The sequence below is a fragment of the Acartia tonsa genome, chromosome 2 (genome assembly GCF_053477335.1).
Source record: "Acartia tonsa isolate MP-2025a chromosome 2, ASM5347733v1, whole genome shotgun sequence".
Taxonomy (NCBI): domain Eukaryota; kingdom Metazoa; phylum Arthropoda; class Copepoda; order Calanoida; family Acartiidae; genus Acartia; species Acartia tonsa.
Window position 1 is genome coordinate 44,330,907 of NC_137261.1, and position 20,435 is coordinate 44,351,341.

General features: G+C 30.3%; 1 protein-coding gene across 5 annotated transcripts in view; it reads right to left on the minus strand.

Annotated features, from left to right (window-relative positions):
* The window catches only part of LOC145311940 (uncharacterized), a 93,119-nt gene extending 76,644 nt beyond the window's left edge, over positions 1 to 16,475 (minus strand). For 2 of the 5 annotated variants that reach the window (XM_080151000.1, XM_080150999.1), the window contains exons 1-3: positions 16,142 to 16,461; positions 6,189 to 6,321; positions 3,048 to 3,162 (exon numbers count right to left, since the gene is read on the minus strand). In XM_080151000.1, the coding sequence (XP_080007126.1) occupies positions 3,048 to 3,162; positions 6,189 to 6,321; positions 16,142 to 16,163 (270 nt within the window). In that variant the 5' untranslated portion in view covers positions 16,164 to 16,461. Of the gene's footprint in view, positions 1 to 764; positions 793 to 3,047; positions 3,163 to 6,188; positions 6,322 to 16,141 lie in introns of those variants that run through there. The other 3 variants (XM_080151001.1, XM_080151002.1, XM_080151003.1) reach the window with 3 other exon arrangements.
* Between the last annotated feature and the right edge of the window lie 3,960 nt (positions 16,476 to 20,435).

Genomic DNA, 20,435 nt, shown 5'->3' on the forward strand with positions numbered 1-20,435 from the left:
TAAGCAAAAGGGTTTAATAAATAATATGTTAAGAAACTTTAAAGTTTCATTTATTTTTTTGTCTGTAATAAGAATTAATAAAATCTTGAATTGCTATAATAGATTCAAACACAGGAACAATGTTTTTACAGTGTTGTATTTTATCTTGAACTACTAATGTATAATGAAAGATCTAAATCTACTAAAATCTCCAGTGTCATCATTTTGGAGTTTAAGAAAGCTTATTTCTAATTTTGTTCAACTGGACGATGTAATCCTGAACATTTTTTATTCATAAACAATGATCTAAAAATCTAAGACAGATGATATTAATAAAATATAATTTTAAACTCAATTAACTACTATATGTATATTAAACGTATAAAGAATTTAAAATTGTATAAATGAATTTTTATATTTGAGCGTTAGAGATAAAAAAAAATAATGGAAGCTGTTTTAATTTTCTTTAAAAATCATAACTTCGATAGGGAACCACGTATTCATTATAAAACTATGAAATTCTTACTGTTTCACCTTCCATATTACCCAATGATAAACTTGCCGAAAAACTTGAAGGCAAAAAAATTTTGCGTTCTAAACACTCAACCTTTTTTCTAATAAATTGAATGTTCATTCTACTTTTTATTTTTAGAAATAATTAATTATTATGTAATACCTCTAAAACCAAAAGATCTAAAATTATTAAACAAAAACAACAAGTTTATTCAAAGTTATGACTTTAAGAAAAAAATACGCAGCATCCTAAAAACTGGTTTGCTCATCACCTGTGGCCAATTACCAGCAATTTAACGGCTGTAAGTCGAAATAGAAAAATGAGTTAATATCTTACAGACTGCATATATTTTTTTATAATTATTGTATGGTTTATGCAAAATATAGCAGATATTGTACTTTTCTCTGAAATAATTTAAAAATAGAATAATTATTATAAGTACCCTCTTGTACGACAAACTTATCCAAATTTGTTAATCTAAACATAATTTCTTCTATTTTTTGGAGCAAAGATATTCTGTCAGCGTCTGTCTGTCTATTATTCTATTAAAATTTCGTTTTGTACATTAAATGATGGGTTGTTTGCCAACAAAAGTAGTTCTTTTGTAGCCAGCTCAATATATATACATATATCTCGTTGCTCTTATATTCAAAGACTTTTAGGCTCTAAAAATTAAACAGCCTAACACCATCCTGGTAAAGCTTCTTCAATCGTTTAGTAGTTATCAAAATCTTAAGCTACAGACAAAAAAATACTATATATAATAGAATATGTTATTGAGGTTAGCTAAGCATTGCAGACAGTTTAGCTTCTATTGGACAAAATAGAACAATTTTATTTTAATAAAAAGTAACCACTAATTTATTTCTGAACTTCTTTAGATATTTCTGTATTACTGTTTACTCCCTTTTATTCTTTTATATTTTTTTATTTTATTATTGCTGCGTTACCTATGAAATAATTGCCCTTTTTTGTTTTTATAAAATCATAAGTGGGATGAAAAGTTCTTTTCAAGACAATTTAATAATTAGTTAGATAGAAATTATAACACAACATACTTTTAAAATATTTAATACATCCCACTTATTCTTATTAAAAGCGAAGCTCTATATCAAATAGGGTACGTATGTCTGTTCAAATCAAAGTTAAATCCTACTATTGACTTAAAACTTCAATCTGTTATTTGTAGCTAATGTTTGAAATCAAAGCAATAACTAAATTAATTTGAAATAGTTATACATCAAATTGTGGTATGGACATATTTCTGCGGATATTAAAAGGATATATAATTAAGATTAACATCAAATTTGTTAGCCCAAGGGGGATGAAGGCCTTAGCTAGAAAATCTAGTATTACAAAACTAGTTCTTACATTCGTGAAAAATTTTGTAATACGTTGCTATACATGATTTTTCAGTATGGCTGAGAACCAGTTCTAATTCAGCGGATAAAATCTGTTTCGAAACTACACTGAGCTGGATCTTTAAATCGTTTAGAGGTGTGCTGAATCGGGGCGATCCAGTTCAGCGCACCACTGGATTATTAGATATCAATCTTTAAATCGAAATGGCATGGGCGATCTGGAAAAATTATGTTTATTTTGCTTGTTGGCTATATCTTATTCCAGGCTTCACTTTTATGAATGTGGTTATACTTCTTGTTTGTGTTAATTAAAATGCTAATGAGTAGAATATTTCTCTCTCTTTAGTAACAAAAAACAGTTTTTTATAAGAGAGATTAGTTGATTGGGATCTTAATAATTGTTTTAGAATTAAGAATATCATTAATATAAGATTACAAAACAATATAGTTTTCTAAACTTTATGGTTGAATTTAACTTGCTGATAGATAAATAAGTGTTAACATTATTAAGTGTTTATTTAAAGTGTTCAGGAAGTAAAAATACCTTTTTATTATTGAGACTGTAAAGACATGAATGCTTTATTTTAACAATGAAAAAACTTTTATTTACATCATATATCTTTGATAAAAGAAATGATAGATAAATTATAGACTAAGTAGCTGCTTTGCTAAAATGGCCACAAAGGTCAGTAAAATACTACAAAGATATTATTAAAGCTTCCCTGAAAAGTTTTATCAATTCAGACCAGCAGTTTCCATGATCTTTAGCTTCAGACAAAAAAAATACTACTTTATATTATAGGATATCTTTAACTAAGAATGCTTTATATAGATATTTTAAGTATGATATCGGATACAGCAACCGAGGAATTACAATTTTGCTACTTTCTTTGCTCAAGTCAAAAAATTTAACAATTCAGGCAAAATGTATAATTTTGATCAATACACTTTATCAATTGAGGATAAAATTGTAAGGGCAAAGTTGAAGGCAAATAAGTTTTTCTTCGGGTGCCATTTCCTTATTGATTATACAATCTAAATACAATAAAAGGTTACATTGGAATTGCATCAACATGGGATTCCCGGCAAGGTTATAAACCTAACCAGACCTTAAAGATAAGTTACTATCCCCAACCTAACCTAAACTATCAAATTAAAACCATATGGGTGCTATTCCCTCTGAATTGTCATACCTGTGTAAAGGGAATAGTAGTGAGAGGACACCAATGGTAGCCAATAGCTCTATCCCATAACATTCCTTTCTCCCATACTTCAAGCAGTAATCCTGTATCCAAATCTGATACCTCGCTGGAACAAAAAATAACAATTATAAAGTACTGCTAATGCAATGGATATAGTATATACGTGGATATATTAACAGTGAAAAACCTTCGTCAATTTTGGTTGCTAATATGAACCTCATTTATTGGTTGATCCAGTAGGAGTGGAAGAGATGGGGTAAAGTGGGTTGATAGGTGTAGCGTTATTTTAGCCAGCTACGTACATCACTTTATTAAAGTACATGAAAATCTGGAGCAACATCCAAGTAATAATATATCGATTGCTAATTTTGATCTATTTGCTTTCAAATTACTTTTTTGAACTAATAATTGACTTTCTGTATTAAAATCTAACACAATGATCAAAGTATTACGATTTATTTCCAAAAGTTTCTTCTAAACTCAAAGTAATTTCTAAACTCGTAAGCATAGAGAAAAATAAGTAGATTTTTGAAAGTTTTTTTAGTAAAACTTTTTATAATAAGTCTTGAATTAATCAAGTAAGACTTTTGTAACTATATTTTACTCATCTATAAAATTATTTTACAAAGTAATGATTGCACAGAATTGTAAAATATAATAGTTAAGTAGAAAATTAACTCTAACTTTTTATATTAATTTATCCCCTAGCATCTAGGGGCTCTATATTGGAAGGAATATTGAGGGCAGAAAGCCTAAAACCATACCCGGGCTCTTTATGAAAATTTAATAACCTAAAACCATGTAGGGACCTATAAGAAGCTTCCATATAAAGGAGGACTACATAGGTTCAGCGGTTAGCGAGATCCTTCCCTACAAACAAAAAAGATTACTACTTCTTATGATAGGATAATTCTAATTATGATTTATGATTTTATACATGATTTATAAGAAAACTTTGATTGAAGCTTTAGTCAAATCAAATTTAACTTATTTTAATGGCCAAGATTAGTTAGTAGTAAAGAAATAGCTGAGTATTTTTCGTACAAATAAGTTTTAAAATAAAAAAAAATAAAAAAAATCTGGGAAAGATTAATTTCTCGTTCATCTATCCATGTTTGTGGATAATGGGAACACTTTTGATTAGATTAACTTGGGATGCACTTTGCCACCTCAAGGGTGTTGCCATCTTGCGGATTAGGAAAAAGAAGTTTTTTTTAAGTAATCAAAAAAAAAACTAATGCTGGCACCAGTGATTCGCAGCCGCCAACATGCGGCTGTTCAGGAGCTTTAAAATGTCACTGAAGTAATGTTTTACTATTTAAAATGTACCCAATCTTTTTATTTTACTTACTGTTGGCTTTGAATTATAAAAATCATAAAAAGTAAGGGTGTTTTTTTCCATGAAAATCAAACTCTAAAACAAATATTGTCATGATTTGAAAGCCATGAGAAAGGTTAAGAAAGTTAACAATCTAAAAAGATTGAATATTTAAAATATTTAAATAGAAAAAGTATACAAAATTTCTGTTAAAAAGGCCAAATTTTGGTTAAAATACACCCAAACCCTTGAAAATTAAATTTCATCTGTAGAAGATTTAAGCTAATAGATTGCAAATACGAAGGGGTTTACTTCTTTCTACAATGCAACTTTTAACATCAAGTTTGCTTTAAAATTGTTTGAAGATTTATTTAAAACAGTTTCTCTATTTATTTTTTTTATCTATAGATGATTTGACACAAAAGAATCTTTTTTTCTACAATGAAAAGAAAAATCATTGGAGTTCGTGATCAACTAATTTATATTAATGTAAGTATTATTACCAGATTATCATGTACTCTGATAAAGTGAACCTTGTAGATGGTTTAAAAAAACGAACCCCCTCTTCCACGCCCCTTAAACATCCTCTCCTTTCTTACTGGATGAACGAACTGACCATTAAGGGATGTCCATGTTAGCAACTTAAATTGACGACATTCTTGCCTTTTTTAAAAACAAAACAAATAAAAATTTATTGTGTTTTTGACCTATCAACCACATTTAATTTTAAAAATATAATGACCCACCCACTGATAATATCGAATTTATGATTTATACAAACTTAAATGTATTTAAGCTTTTTGAAATACAGCACAACAGACAATTTAAATTAAATATTTAAACTTATTGATCAACTTTGCAAAACAAATACAAATTTTAAATTATTATTTATTAAGTTTACTTTTAACTAACATATGTTGAATATATATGTATTTCCTTTTTTTTCTAAATAACTATTTGTTATTTTTTTTAACAATCGTTATAATATTACTTGGATATTGTACCAGATTTTAATGATAAAGAGATGCTCGTAGCTGGCTACAATAACTATATCCTCCATCCACCCCGTTTACCCCATACGTCCCTTCCTACTGGATGAACAAACTGACCAATAAATTAGGTCCACATAAGGAAGCTAAATTGACGACAAATTTTCCTCTGTCAATATATCCACGTATATCCTATATCCATTATTTAACTAATTAACAAATATGTTAGCATCAGAAATTTTAATAATATTATACTTAAGACATACTTATAATTTTGTAAAATTTTCAAGTTTGTGTGGGTTGAAATTTAATGAAATAAATAACTCTTCAAATGAAAATTCTATTAGCTAAGTGATTTCATTTTTTCATGGTACATAAATCTAAGCTATACATAAACAGCCAAATAATTTTCATATTTTTTTTTATAATATCAAGAGTGTACTTGAGTCAATAAACTGTATTTAAATATTTGAGTCAGCTTTTTATGTAAAAAGAATGGATTAAATCTTGTATAATAGAAAATTGTTTGTAATAAATTTCATTAAAAGTGTTTAAATAAACGAATCCCAAGAAATATATAGGAACCAGGGGTCTGCAGCTGCCGCGCAGCTGCAGCTACAGTTGGCTGCTGGTGGCTAAAGCTAGAGTTTTGCTGCGGCTGCTAAACCCTTATTAGAATAAAAATTGGCAAAGCAAATCCATAAACATGGAAGAAACAAAGTAAAGAGAGAACAAAATTTCAGATTGTTTACAGGTGCATTACTGGCCGACTAAACAACATGGGTGGTGTATAGAGTAGCCTCACTCCAAAAACATAATGCTTACAATAGAAAATCTTGCTCCCAGCACGGGTTCTTCCCTCGGACAGGAACTGTTGTGGATTTAACGGTTTGAAGTTTGAGACAAACATACGAGTTCAGTTGTTGAGCACTTCCCCCCACTAAGCTTCCTCGTTTCACTGAAATAAAAAAAAATATATTAGAATTTAATTTATAGACATATTTGGTTCATTAATTTTTTAGGGCCAATTTTTTTGACAATCTTTAACCTTAGCCACAAAATTAGCAACTAAGACCGGCTTTTAAAAAATCAGAAACCGCATCATTTAGAAGTCCCTTTTAGCAAACTCTCTATGGTTTTTTAAAATCATGCTTTAACATCATTCGGTGGGCTCTAACCCTTCGGGGCAATCACCTAAACTATAATAACATAGCAAAAGCTGCTTGGAAAATACGACAAAACGGACTATACCCAAACTTATTATACAACTTGCTTTTGTCCTTTAAAATCAGAGTACATAATTTTGTGTATAATGATAATAAAATGTTCGTGGATATTATGACATGGGATAAATTGTCGTAAATTTAGGTTGCATACATGGAAATTATTTATGTAGGTTAGTTTGTTCATCTAATAGGAGGTGAAGGGATGATAAATAAGGGTTGGACGGGGGGGAGGGGGTAGTTATTTTAGCCAGCTAAAAGTTTTAGTTCATTAGAGTACATTGTAATCTTGTGAAAGATCCAAGTAATAATAGATACATTTGTACTATCATGATGCAAGGAAATAACAAAAGTTCAAAATACAAGAAGGTGAATAAATCTAAGCCTTAAAGGACACGTTTTACATCTTAATGTAAATGCTCAATCGAATAAGTAAAAACTCAAATACATATAAGAAACTAGGAATACTGCAATCTTAGTTAGAAGCCATTTTTGCTAGGATGCAATTAACAGAGTTACTTAATTGTGCTGTTGAGTTTATGTATACTAAATTGCGAGGATACAAGGATGGGGAAATGGAAAAATTAATTTTTTTGCATTGTTTCATCCCTTTATCATTGAGAAAATTTCACATGAACCGGAACTCATTTAGATCAAAGGGTAAAGAAAGGCTAATTCTCAAATACTTATACAAGAGATATAAGCATAATTGAAAGTATATCAATTTTAAGATGCAAATAATGTGACTTACTATTTTTCAGTTATTTTATTTAGGTTTCACAAATAAAAATTTACAGAAATGTCTTAGAATGACATTTTTCCAAATATTTATCTTTTTCTTCATGTTCCATTATTCATTTAATTCTTTTTGGCTAAACAACTGCGTAATAATTGTGCAAAAAATTGCAGTTCTCCCATCCCCACCCCTTTCTGTGCAGTCCCCCACCCCTAGCAACTCAACTATTTCAGATTTGCAAACTTTTGAAAACTTTTATCCAGCCCAACCCAACTCGGACCAAGCCCAACAAATAGAATTGAAACACTCGGATGAATGGTCATTTAAGAGCACATATTTTTTTTATTTAGTAGACAGGCTAGGGTAGGTAAAATTTTGTCATTTTTTGCAATTTTTTGTTTATTTTTAATAGCCATAATAAAAAAGCCAGTAAATTTAAAGAAAACTGACAAGAAATATTTTTTTTTAAATATTGATTTTAATAGCTGAACTTTTGGTTGAGAATAAGGGACATTAAATCAATATACATTAGACATATTAAATTAAATTTCAACAAAGAATTTGATATAGCTTGATAATATAAAAGAACTTGAAAATGTGATAACCTCATCAAACCTAAAGCGAGGGGTTTTTGGTTGACACATTGAAACATCCATAAGCTTTTATAAAAAAAAACTTTTCTCTTTCTAAAAAGCATTTATTACTCAATAAACTACAGAACCATGAAATAAAGAATCAGTTAAACCAAATACCAATATAATGATAATATTACAATGATATTATATCATTAATTGGCTGAACAAAAAGCCATTACATGTAAAAATAGACTTTTATAACCATGTAATTCGATCCGATAAAAAATAACAATACCTTTATTAATTACATTTTCGCTGTAGGACAAACATTATATGTGTGTGTGTTTGTTTGTAAGCGTCACGTCTATCAGTATTGACTTTTTTTGTGCATTTAATAGAAAACAAGGATGAAAATATTAAAAAAAAACATTATTATATCTAGTTAATGGATTGTAAAGTTGCTACGCTTTAAACATTGTGACTGCAAATACAATCTTAAAAGACTATTCATTTAGTCAAGTTAATATGATGATTTAGGATTTTGACGTTATCCTCTTTTTTTCCATTTTAAAAATTTTTGTATACCTCCTACTAAACTGCGAAATAATTTATCAGGTTAGGTTAGGTTATAGGCAGGGGGCCGAGCACCCGCTGCTACTAGGCAGGCTAGAAAGCTGAGCGCGGCGGATGGCAGGCCAGGGGGATGAGCGCTGCGGCTAGGCAGGCTAGGGGGCTGAGCGCTGCGGCTAGGCAGGCAAGGGGGCCGAGCGTCGCGGCCAGGTTTCATAGTTTAGTCGGGGGGGTTAATACTCAAATTTTCAAAATTGAAAAAAAGTCCTAAGAGGACAATACAAAGATTTTCAAATTAAATATACATGAAGAAACTTTTGAATGGATGTAGAATATACATGGATATTATGACAGGATAAAAATTGTTGTCAATTTAGGTTGCTATTTATCTTGTTATTTATTGGTCAGTTTGTTCATACAGCATGATGGGAGGGCATGATCGTTATTTCAGCCCAGTAAAAAATTTAATTTATATCATTTTTATTGGTTGGATCCAAATTAGTAGTTTCTAAATTTTTCAGAAATGATTAACATGTTATTGAAATAAAGACGACAATTATACTTTATAGAAAAGCTTCGTTTTTATAAAAGTAATATGCTCTGTGAGTCTGTTTGGAACAAGATTAGTGGTGGCGAGTTTTCTATTCTTTATTGAACAAGTAATATATTATAAAAAAGTGTTTGGAAATCCCTTTATGATATTTAAATTGGTTATTTTGGCATTTAAAAACCACTGAACCGATATGGTTTTTCTTTACAATGTAGCTTCTTATAGGTATAGATTTATAACTATTTTTTAGGGAGAATACCACAATCCTCCGAAGAACAATCTACTCTAGAATAAATGACACATCACCCCTTTACAAAAGCTATGCTCAATTATGATAAATATAAAGTTACTTCTTTTTATTTACATTATTCTGGTTTTTTTTATTTAGTGAAAATAGGTGAACTTTATCAAGATTTAGATTATCCACTTTAACTTTGATGAGAAATTAGTTGCTAAGTTTGTCAATTTTTAATCTTTGACAAACTAAATATCATGTGCTATTCCGATGATTTCAGTTTTTTTTATGGTTGACGTTTCAGAAATCTGGAAAAGGCTTGCTTTAAGATACATCAAAATATTTAATTTAAATTGAATTTAACACAATAAATCACTCGAGCATTTAAATTTTACAAGGACTAAAGAAACAAAAAGAAGTAGACTAAATTTTTAGAATTTATTCTCCAGTATGGCTTCGACACTGATAAATATCAGCTGGATTAGAACCGGATCTCAGCCATACTAAAATATCATGTATAGCATCGTATTACAGTGAATTTCCACGAATATTGAAATAAAAACAATAAAATTACTAATAGTTTTGTTCACTCGGGCCTTCGGCCCCTCAGGGCTAGCAAAACTGGGTCAATCTTTTAATTTTGCACTAATATGCAGAGAGCTGTCTATTATACGTGATGCAATAAATAACTATCAAACCACTTAATCCAGGGTCTACAGCCATGCATTTTTGAGGCTAATACCTGTTGCTGCAATTTTCAAATTAGGCGGCTGTTGATTTAGCTGTATGTACCTTTGATTGTATTAATTATTTGGCTGCAGCTAAATATTAGCATCTGTGGAATTTTTTTGCCGACTGGTTATCATAATAGCTTTTCCAGTTAGTGCTGTGGGTAAATCAATATTAATGCGGCTAATTGACTTGATTGCAGGCTGCGGCTGCGATTACTCAGGAATTTGTCAATTAACAAGCCCTACGACATATAATCCCTGAATTCCATTGTCATTTTATAGGAATTTAATTTCTTTTCAAAGAATGTGCACAAATTTTTCGCACCTTGTGTCTATAAATATAATCTTTAACTACTTATTCTATGTATTTTGCTATATTTAGGATCATTAGAAAAAATAATAGTTATTTTTTCCATCGTATTATAGACAGCTTTCCGCGGATATCATAAATCATAACATTTAAACCTTCGGCCCCTCTGGGTTAACAAAACTGTTTTTAATTTTATGAATTTTATTCTAATATTCGTGGAATATTTATTGTAATACGATACCATCTATACATGATTTTTCAGTAGTGCTGAGAACCGGTTCTAATCCAGCGGACATCAAACAGTATCGAAGCCATACTAGAAAATATACTAAATTGTTAAGAAAAACCTTAGACCATGCTTACCATTATTTAATGTTAGACCAACATAAAAGCCTAAAATAAATAACCAAAGCCTTACTATAAGCTTAAAAATGTAATAAGTGGGATTGCATGTTTGATTACTAATGCAATCTGTTCTAAATGATTATAACTTATTGATGTATTATGATATAAACCAATAGGAAAAATGTTTTTAATAACAAAAAAATGTATAGAAAAGCTATTATATAATTAAGATTTGTCAGTACTCGAAAGAACAAAATAATGTTTAGGTTATAATCTTATAACTTTTTATGTTATTATCCACGGAAAGCTGTCTATGATACGGTGCGATAAATAACTATTATTCAATATTATTCAAGAAAGGCGTAATGCATAGTATTTACAAGTGAAACTATTCCTTCTTGTAAAGAAACTTTGTCTGGCTCAGGATCTCACAAACTTTGTCCTGAATTGTACATAATCTCTCCTTTTTTTAACAAGACGGACAATAAGTAATTAACATTACTGCATTTCAAATGTTTCCTTTGTTTGGAAAGATGAAATTTTGTAGATTAACTTGAATGAAAAGGCCTTATACAGCATGGCTTCGAAAACGATGAATATCCGCTGGATAAGAAACAGTTCCAAGCCATACCAAATAATTATTGTTTATTCCAAAAATCACAAAAAATACCAGTTTTATTAGCACGGACCATATGCCCCTTGGCGCTAACAAAACAGGTTTTAATCTTTAAATTTTTCAGTTTAATATTCTCGGAAAGCTGTCTATAATTCGATACTATTATCTTTGGTACTAATAACTTAACCCTTTAGGGGTTATAGAATAGGTTTTTTCTACATTGTAAATCAAGGATATTACAAAAAAAAACTTTTTCATTTTCGTTGATCAAAGTTTTTTGATTAATCTATAGGGATTGTCTACCAGGGCTTGGTCACCGCCAATAGTGGATATAGAATAAACGTGGGTATTATGACAGGTGAAATATTGTCGTCAATTTAGGTTACTAGCTTGGACATCACTTATTGGTCAAGTCATTCATACAGTAGGAGGGGAATGGATGGGGTAAAGGATGTGGATCGTTATTTTCAACTTCAAGTTTCCCTTTATTAGATTACATAATAATCTGATGTAAGATCCAAGTAATAATAAATACTTTCCGCCAATTTTAGGATAGCTCCTTACTACTAACGATAAGTTGCAACTGCGGCGGTAACTAGTTTCCTTAGTGGCAGCTGTGTATTATCAAAAATTTGACGGACGGCTGCAGCAGACAAACTTTTTGAAGTCTTCTTTCTTACTGACCATAATAAGTATTAAAGTAAAGTAAAGTAATTGTCTGTAAAATTGGTATTTTTATACAGAAAAAATATGCATATTTGAGGTTTCATCAAAAAAAGGCCGAAGCACAAATCTATTATTATAAAAGTTTGTTACTTATGACGTGCTAAGGTTGGAAATAGTTCTAAATTTTTTTAATTTGAACTAGAAAAAAAATCAAATATTTAGAGTTCAAATCATGTTTCTCTTGTAAAAATGAAATATTCTAACAGCAAGACGGATAGAAGATAATGTATAGATTTGATGATCCAAAAAACTTTATAATTTTCATAGAAGTTAAGAATATCTCCTTTGCCATTTTAGGTGAATAATTGAGAGTAGCTCCGCTACTTAGTACCAAGGAATTGCAACTATAGCAATAGTTTTATCATTACTAGGATCTTAAACCAGGATTATTATGTACTCTATTAAAGTAAAACTTATAGCGGGCTAAAGAACCACCCCTTTAACCCATCCCCTCTCCTCCTACGGAATGCACGAACTGACCAATGAATTCATAATTGAAAAAATATTTTTCCTGTCATAATATCAATGTATGTATATATTCTACATACATACTGATACATATAGGCCAAATATTAAGAAGCAACAAAGGTTCATAAGAAATATAAAAAAAAAGCCTATAAGAAATTTTTCCAATTGTTTTTATAATGCACAAAAACGTCTCTATACTTTTATTATGTTTTTGCTTAACCATAAATATAATTTTATTTCTTCCATATCAGTATTATTCATTCTAGTCTATATCATCAATATGCATCATGTTCTATGAAGATTTGGATTTCTAACTGGCAGTAAACAATTATGTATCTAATGCATTTGCTACTTCTGTTGATTGTGACTTTTCGAATACTGGTGGTTGCGCCCTTATCATCAAAGGGGAAAAGAAGAAGCAGAAAAATAGACCAAAACCGTTCAAAATGATATAGCCTAAAACCATCCAGACCAATATAATGCTTCCTTAAAATGAGAACTTAACCAGTTAAGTGGTTATTGAAATCTTAAGCTTCACACAAAAAAAACCTTAGTAGTTTAAATAATAGAATACATATTAGTTTTGAATATAAATTCATAGTTGGTATCAAAGTTATTCATCAGCTAAATTTTGTACTTTGTCATTAAAGTTTCATTTTATTGCAAAATATAAATCACAATCACGTTTATTGAGATAGATAGATATATGCGTGTTATAACCGTGTACGACCTTGTGTTTATTCGTCCTGAGATAGCATTATGCTATTTCAATTTTAAAACAAAGTCTGGGTATGGTTTTATGCTAGTTTTCTATCATTTCATATCTTTCTGAACATAGAACCTCTAGAGGTTTGGGACAAAGCCACTAGTAATGTTTTAATTTATGTGAAATGAAAATTAGCAACACATCCATTATCCTTATCTAAATTTTCTTACAAAATAAAAGAGAAAATTGACAAACTCTATGGACTGCCGTTAGCAGTCCATAGATTTTTTTGGAGGTGATTGTTACCGGGAACATTTTACCATGATCTGCACAAGGATCAAATTTTCTTATGTAACACAATAACAATAGAAAATTGACTAAAGACGAAAGCCTTATAAAGTGTGGCGTTTGAATGAATTACTAACAACCTTAGTTTTTTTTATTCCCAAATGTATAATTGAAGTAACAAGATAAATTTAGTAATAAAATATGGGAAATTGAATGTTAGAAAAGGGTTTAGCTGTCAACTCCCACCCCCCCTAAAATACCAAAAATTTCAGGACAGCATCCCCATTTTCAGCCACTCATGGCTATGCTCCCTGACATATGTCTTTGCACGCCATTGATTCTTTAAATAATGATTAGAAGTTTAGATTTTAAAAATAAGAGTACATAATCATATAACAAAAGTAACGCTAAAGAAAACAGTAATCTACTAACTATACTACCAATACTATTATAATAAGCCAAAGAAAATGAATAAATTTGATTGAGAGAGCTAGAGTTGGGCTCCAGCTAAATGAGTGCATATCTTGGTAGAAATTGTGTGCAATAATGCCTTCCTGTCCACTTCCTTTAGTTACTTCCCGACTTCTATTATGCTTTATAATAGTCATTCTTTGTCAAATATGCCATGTATGCTTGTCCAGTTTCTTTATATCTGAAGCTTACTTGACCGTCCAACTTTCAATTACAAATAATCTAACATAATTATCTTTCTAAAGATTGTGAAAGTATGAAACTTTAAGTTAAAGATAAACAATATTGAAGCAAAAAACGTGGTTTTATTATTTAAAATAATCAAAATTTTCTGTATTTTTGTTTCCTTGCTCCTTTAACTATCTGTAGTTTGTTATAAGGCTTGAAACATTATATGCACTCATTAAAATGTGTAAATTGTACTACATAAAATTAAGATATATTCATTAAAAATTGGATTTTAGTTTTTATTTTTGCTTGTTTTTTCTGTGCTTATGATGAACGATATTGTCTTTATATATTAGTGATTTTCAACAACACTTGTACTGAGTTTAATGTTTAATTTCTGTACTTAAAACATTGTTAGCTTCGCTAGCTATTGACATAATTGTCCTTATATAAACACAAATATATATAATATAGATACAAGTATTTTATTGTAAAACAACTTTTTTTACTTTAATTTAATTTATCTTAGACTTAAAGTTCCATGATTTCGCAATCTTCAGAAATATATATAAATACAAGTATATATAGCTGGGTTCGGTAGCCGCATCTCAGCCACTCAAAAGTCTTCAATTTTAACCCGTCTGTTAGGGAACAGAGGTGAATTATTTGCTCGCTGGTGAGTTAAAATTTATTTTTTTTAAATCCTCCAAAATCACATAAAATATCTACAAAAATTAAATAAAATTTTATGTTAATAAATTATAGATTTTTTTGCAATTTCGGAGGATATTTCACAAAAATAATTTTGCCTCACCAGCGAGCAGCGACCCTAATTTTTTTTGAAGAATCCACCTCAGGTCTAGACATCCAGCTGAATTTTAAAGTTATAATGTGACTATTTCATTCAGTGACTATTTACGCGCAGCTGCCGAGCACTGATATATGGTATACATTGTGCCGAATTTTGGTAAAGCCAAGTTGAAAAGCATCAATCTGTTTCTTGACTTGGCTTGATCAGGGCCAAAAATGCATTTTGTTCACTCTCATCCACTGCTAGGTATATGATTGGTTTTTAGTGTATTAGGAGAGTGTTCTGGTACTGTTTCCTTTCAAAGATCTTGACTAAGTATCTATTCTATTACTTATAGAAAAAAAGATTTTTATCTGTATTTTATAGGCTTTCTTAAAGCCTTTTCTAAATACCATCTAAATCCATACAAAATGTTTTTTTTTTCCAAAAACAAAATATCTCAGAAATGACTGAATCTTTTGTGATTTTATTCTTATACAAACATTTTAAAGAATTTTAAATTTAGACTTCCAACCGGATTCCTGCAACGCCGCTAAATAATAGGGGCGAAGCCACAAATTTAATTTAATTGCGATGTTTGGTTTTATTTAAATTTTCAAAGGCTTTTACTCTAATTCAATAAATCTCAAACTATAGCACTATATTATTGCTCCGAGGCCTATTAATATCCGCTGGATGAGAATCGGTTTTCACAAATTCTGAAAAATCATGTACAACATCATAAAACAGACATTTTTCCACGAATATTGAAATATAAATAATACAAGCCTGGGCCTTCGGCTCCTCGGGGTTAACAAAACTGGTTTTGATCTTCTAAATTTTACCTTTTTATATCCTCGAAGACCTGTCTATAATAGGATGCGAAAAATATCTATTCATGTTTTTGTTTACTTTATTTTAATATCTATTTTTGTTCTGAACTTATTTATATTTTTAATCATGGTTTGTTAATAGAAGATCTATTTTAAAATTTTTAACTGCTAAGCTAGTTAAAACATCGTAATAGAAAATTTTCCTTCCCAAAACACAATAAAACCACTGGTGTACCTAACTATTCCGGGCTTGACCTTGAGGCCTGAGTGTATAGTAGTAACCCCTAATTCTCTGACACATGATTTCCGTCTTTGCACAAACAGAAGGGTTGGCAAAATGACAAATGATGATTCATATAGTGCAAAATCAAACTTTTATGTTTATGATTATTAAAATATGATGTAGATATGAAATGTAAGAAAAGTAAATCTCCCACCTGTAACACTCAGTAAAGACATCACTATACATGCCCTAGTATGTATCACATTCTCTCTCTAACTTTCATCCCTCCATTATTTTATAAATTCAGTTATCACAAATTCACTGTAAAGTTTAATAATTCCATGGGATTTATCATAAATCTAGAGACTAAGTTGAATTTTATTTTAAATCACTTGATTTCACATGGTTCACCTGTGCAGTAGGCCCTGTTGTTACCCAGCCATACGTATAATAATTAAACAGCTGGTTTCAGGATCCTTCTATTGATTGTAACCAGCCACTCTGGATTCTTAACCAAAGCTGAAACCTTTCCATACAATTCTCTACTCTCTTTCCAACTCTCTCTTTCTTCTCATAACCTCTCACTCTCTATCTCTCTCTCGTTCTCTCTACGCCTTTCTATTTTATTCCTTTCTCTATCTTCCTGTTGCTATCTTTTTCTCTCTTTTTACTCCTTTCTCACTACCTTTTTTGTGGATATATTTTTCTCTTTTTTGACGTTATTTAACTTACCAAAATATGGAAAATAGCCTCTCTTTCTCTTTTTTTGTTTTTACCTCCGGCTTTCTCGATTTTCAATGGAGACCAATTTCAATCTCTCTCTCTCTCTCTCTCTCTCTCTCTCTCTCTCTCTCTCTCTCTCTCTCTCTCTCTCTCTCTCTCTCTCTCTCTCTCTCTCTCTCTCTCTCTCTCTCTCTCTCTCTCTCTCTCTCTCTCTCTCTCTCTCTCTCTCTCTCTCTCTCTCTCTCTCTCTCTCTCCCTCTCTCTCCCTCTCCTAACGATAATTTTCTCCCTGACACCTCTCCTCCTACTTTTATTTATTTACTATATAATTCTATGAATCCATACTCTGGTATTCTCTATATATTTTATTATCCCCTCTCTTTGTTTCATCCCTTCCTCTCTATAATAACAACATATTCCCCCCCTCCTCCAATTATTCCCCTACCCTTCTCTATCTCTATGCATTTTAGAGGCTCTAAATGTGAGAGATGTAAAAGAAAACCTATGGTAGAATAGATATGATACAAACTGCTGCCCTCTAGTGGTCGAGGTCAATGTTAACCAACAGACGTACATAATATAGACTAATAGATATGCTACTTTTATTAGGCACTCTATTGTCATCAGCGCAGCTACATTCTATAGACTAAAGTCTGTCCGTCCTCCTGACCTTTGTCGCAAGATATATTTGATATTTTCAGAGTATGTATATATGAATTAGCAAGCGTTTATATAAAGAAAATGGTATCGAAGTTAGACCTGAATTGCTCTGTTCCGTGAGTTTTGAAGCCTTGTGGCCTTTTGGAGAGGTTTCGTGATTTTAGCAGAGATTGGTGTTTGAATCACGTTAATCTCTAGATTTCCATATAGTTGAATAGTTTCTTATAAATTAAAATAAAGTAAAAAATTTGCCAATGTTTACATCTTTCTTATCAAAATAAGATTTTAATCTGTTCTTATATGATTGAGTATTAAAGTATTACACAAAGATTATAAAAGAAAAAACAAAGCTAGAAGGATAAAAGGAAAAATTTTTTTAAAAATGCACTTATGGTAAAATGGAAAGATTACAAGAAATTAATTTTAAATGTTATTCTTGTAAAAAATTATCGATCTAATTATCGCCTTCATATAATTAAGTTAGATTCATTTATTCTTTTTTTATATTTTAGTAAAATCTCAACAGTATTCTTATCTAATGTTTTTTTTATCTTTTTTTCAAATAAATTTGATCTAAAAGACTTTAAAAATGTTATGTTATGTTATGATTTAAACAAATAAGACCTATTTTATTTTTAAAAAACTAATCTCATTTTTTTCACTTTAAAAGATGCAGATACCTTTCTTAGACCAATAAAAAGCTTTATTGGAAAGGAGAACCATATAAGTCCAGTATGACAAAATCTTAGGGACCAGACACATATACACCCTGTTGCTTTCATTAAAGGGTTATATTTGAGAGAAAGCTGGGTTATAAAAAGAAAGCTGATTTTCTGCATTTTTCCCCACCAGACTAGCAGACAAATAAATATATATAAAATTGGATATAATATTCTTGGATATTATAATAGGAGAAATATTGTCGTCATTTAGGTTGCTACTTTAGTTCTCAACCATATATTGGTCAGTTTTTTCCTCCAGGTAGGAAATAATGTAGTAAAGGGTGTTGACGAGGGGTTGAATCATAAAATTAGTCAGCTGAAAGGACCATTTTATTAGAGTAGGCGAAAATATGGTGTAACATCCAAGTAATTATATATCGAATATCGATTTATATGTAACACAAGTATAAACATAAAACAGCTGGAAGTATTTTATTACTGTTGTTCTAGTAGTACTACGAAGTTACGTGATGTGAGAGCTGGTACTATGTGGTTCATTACGTGAAGTTTATTATATTTTGATTATTGCATTTTTTTAGATAGTTTGTTATAATTGTTTAATTTTTTTAGATTTCATCAAGTAACAAAAACAGACACAGATCCATATAATTAATTTTCGTTTTTGTTAATTCCACTGTTCATTTTTTTTAGCTTTTTTTACTGAATAATATTAAAATATTTCTAAATTTCCGTTTTTCCGTTTGTTTTTCATTAGAAATCACTATTTTAAGATATATAAACGTCTGATTTTCTTTGAAGAAAGGGAAGGGCGGAAGTGACTCTTTTTTAAACAAACTAAAAGTCAAAGTACGTAACTCAACTAATTAAGAGTTACAGCTCTAAGATCTTCTCACCATATTAGACAATTTTCAATCATCTGAGATAAACTTTTTTTTCATAAAAATTTACCTTATATTTTCACTTGACACTTGTAAGATTTTATACTTGCAATTTTGATTCAATATTGACATACTTAGCTGTTTCTTATCTTAATCTTTAAATTTCGCTACTTATTGATATTATCATCCTATTTGTTTAGATTTTTGACTATATTTCATAATTCTTATGAAACAGTAACAGGACATCAATCCGACTGTCTGTCCAGCGAAGGATCTCGCTAACCGGTTAACCGATATAGCTTCTTATAGGTTATAGACATAGTAAGGTTTAAACCTAGTTAGGGAAAGATACCTCTAAACTCCCAATTCAAATGGCCCCAAAAAAGAAGTATTTAGATTTAAACTAAATTTTACCCCCCCCCCCCTTTTTCGTATGTGCCCGGCCCTAATGAATTTAAAATCCTTGATCACTTGATATTCATTACAAAATCATTGATCACTTGATATGCATTATGAAAGCATTGATCACTTGATTTTCATGAATGAAGCTTTAAGCTGACATAAGTTTTGTCAATTACAAACAAAAACATTTACTTTTTTAAATACCAGAGGCTACACCCCTAGAGAGACTTTCAATTTAAGTGTATAAAAAGAAAAGTAGAAAAATTGTGTGAGGTAATTTCTTTCTTTGGGCGAATTCTCTTGTGAAAGTGGTGATACTCACCCACCACAGTGCCTTCGAAGGTGCTTTGACTTTAGTGTCAGAACCTAAATTGGGACATAGTGTATTTCATTACCCTAGGTTAAGTAACTTCATTTCACTTTTCAATAAAATCTAAAATGCAGCGGTTTTTGAGAAAATTAGATTTAAAAATTTCAAGTTCAATTTTCACCCACTAGGAGTTACCGCATAATCATGACAAGAAAAGCAAAGATTATTTTTTTAGAATTTTGAACAACTTTGCTTTTATAAAGTCAGTTATAAAACCTCTCTATATATGATTTATTTAAGGCTGAATTTCCGTGACCTTAGCAAAGCAATTGATAAAAATGGCCATTAATTAACTCACTTCAGGAGTGGTTTTATGAAGAACTTTATAAAAGCAAAGTTGTTCAAAATTTTAAATAAATAATCTTTGCTTTTCTTGTCATGATTATGCGGTAACTCCTAGTGGGTGAAAATTGAACTTGAAATTTTTAAATCTAATTTTCTCAAAAACCGCTGCATTTTAGATTTTATTGAAAATAGAGATGAAATTACCTAACCTAAAGTAATGAAATGCACTATGTCCCAATTTAGGTTCTGACACTAAAGTCAAAGCACCTTCGAAGGCACTGTGCCACAAAATAGTTATACACCTTCCCAAGACCTAAGGGGCTATCCCGTAAAGGAGAAACATCGGTTTTGTGGTTAGCGAGAAGACACAGACTAGACATCCTGTTACTTTCATATAAGAATTTTAGTAATAGAAGGGTAGGGACAAATATTTATATAATTTGAATGTTAATTGCAGTGGCGTGCAAAGGGTTTAACCAGGAGCTGTGAACCTTAAAGGGATGAGAT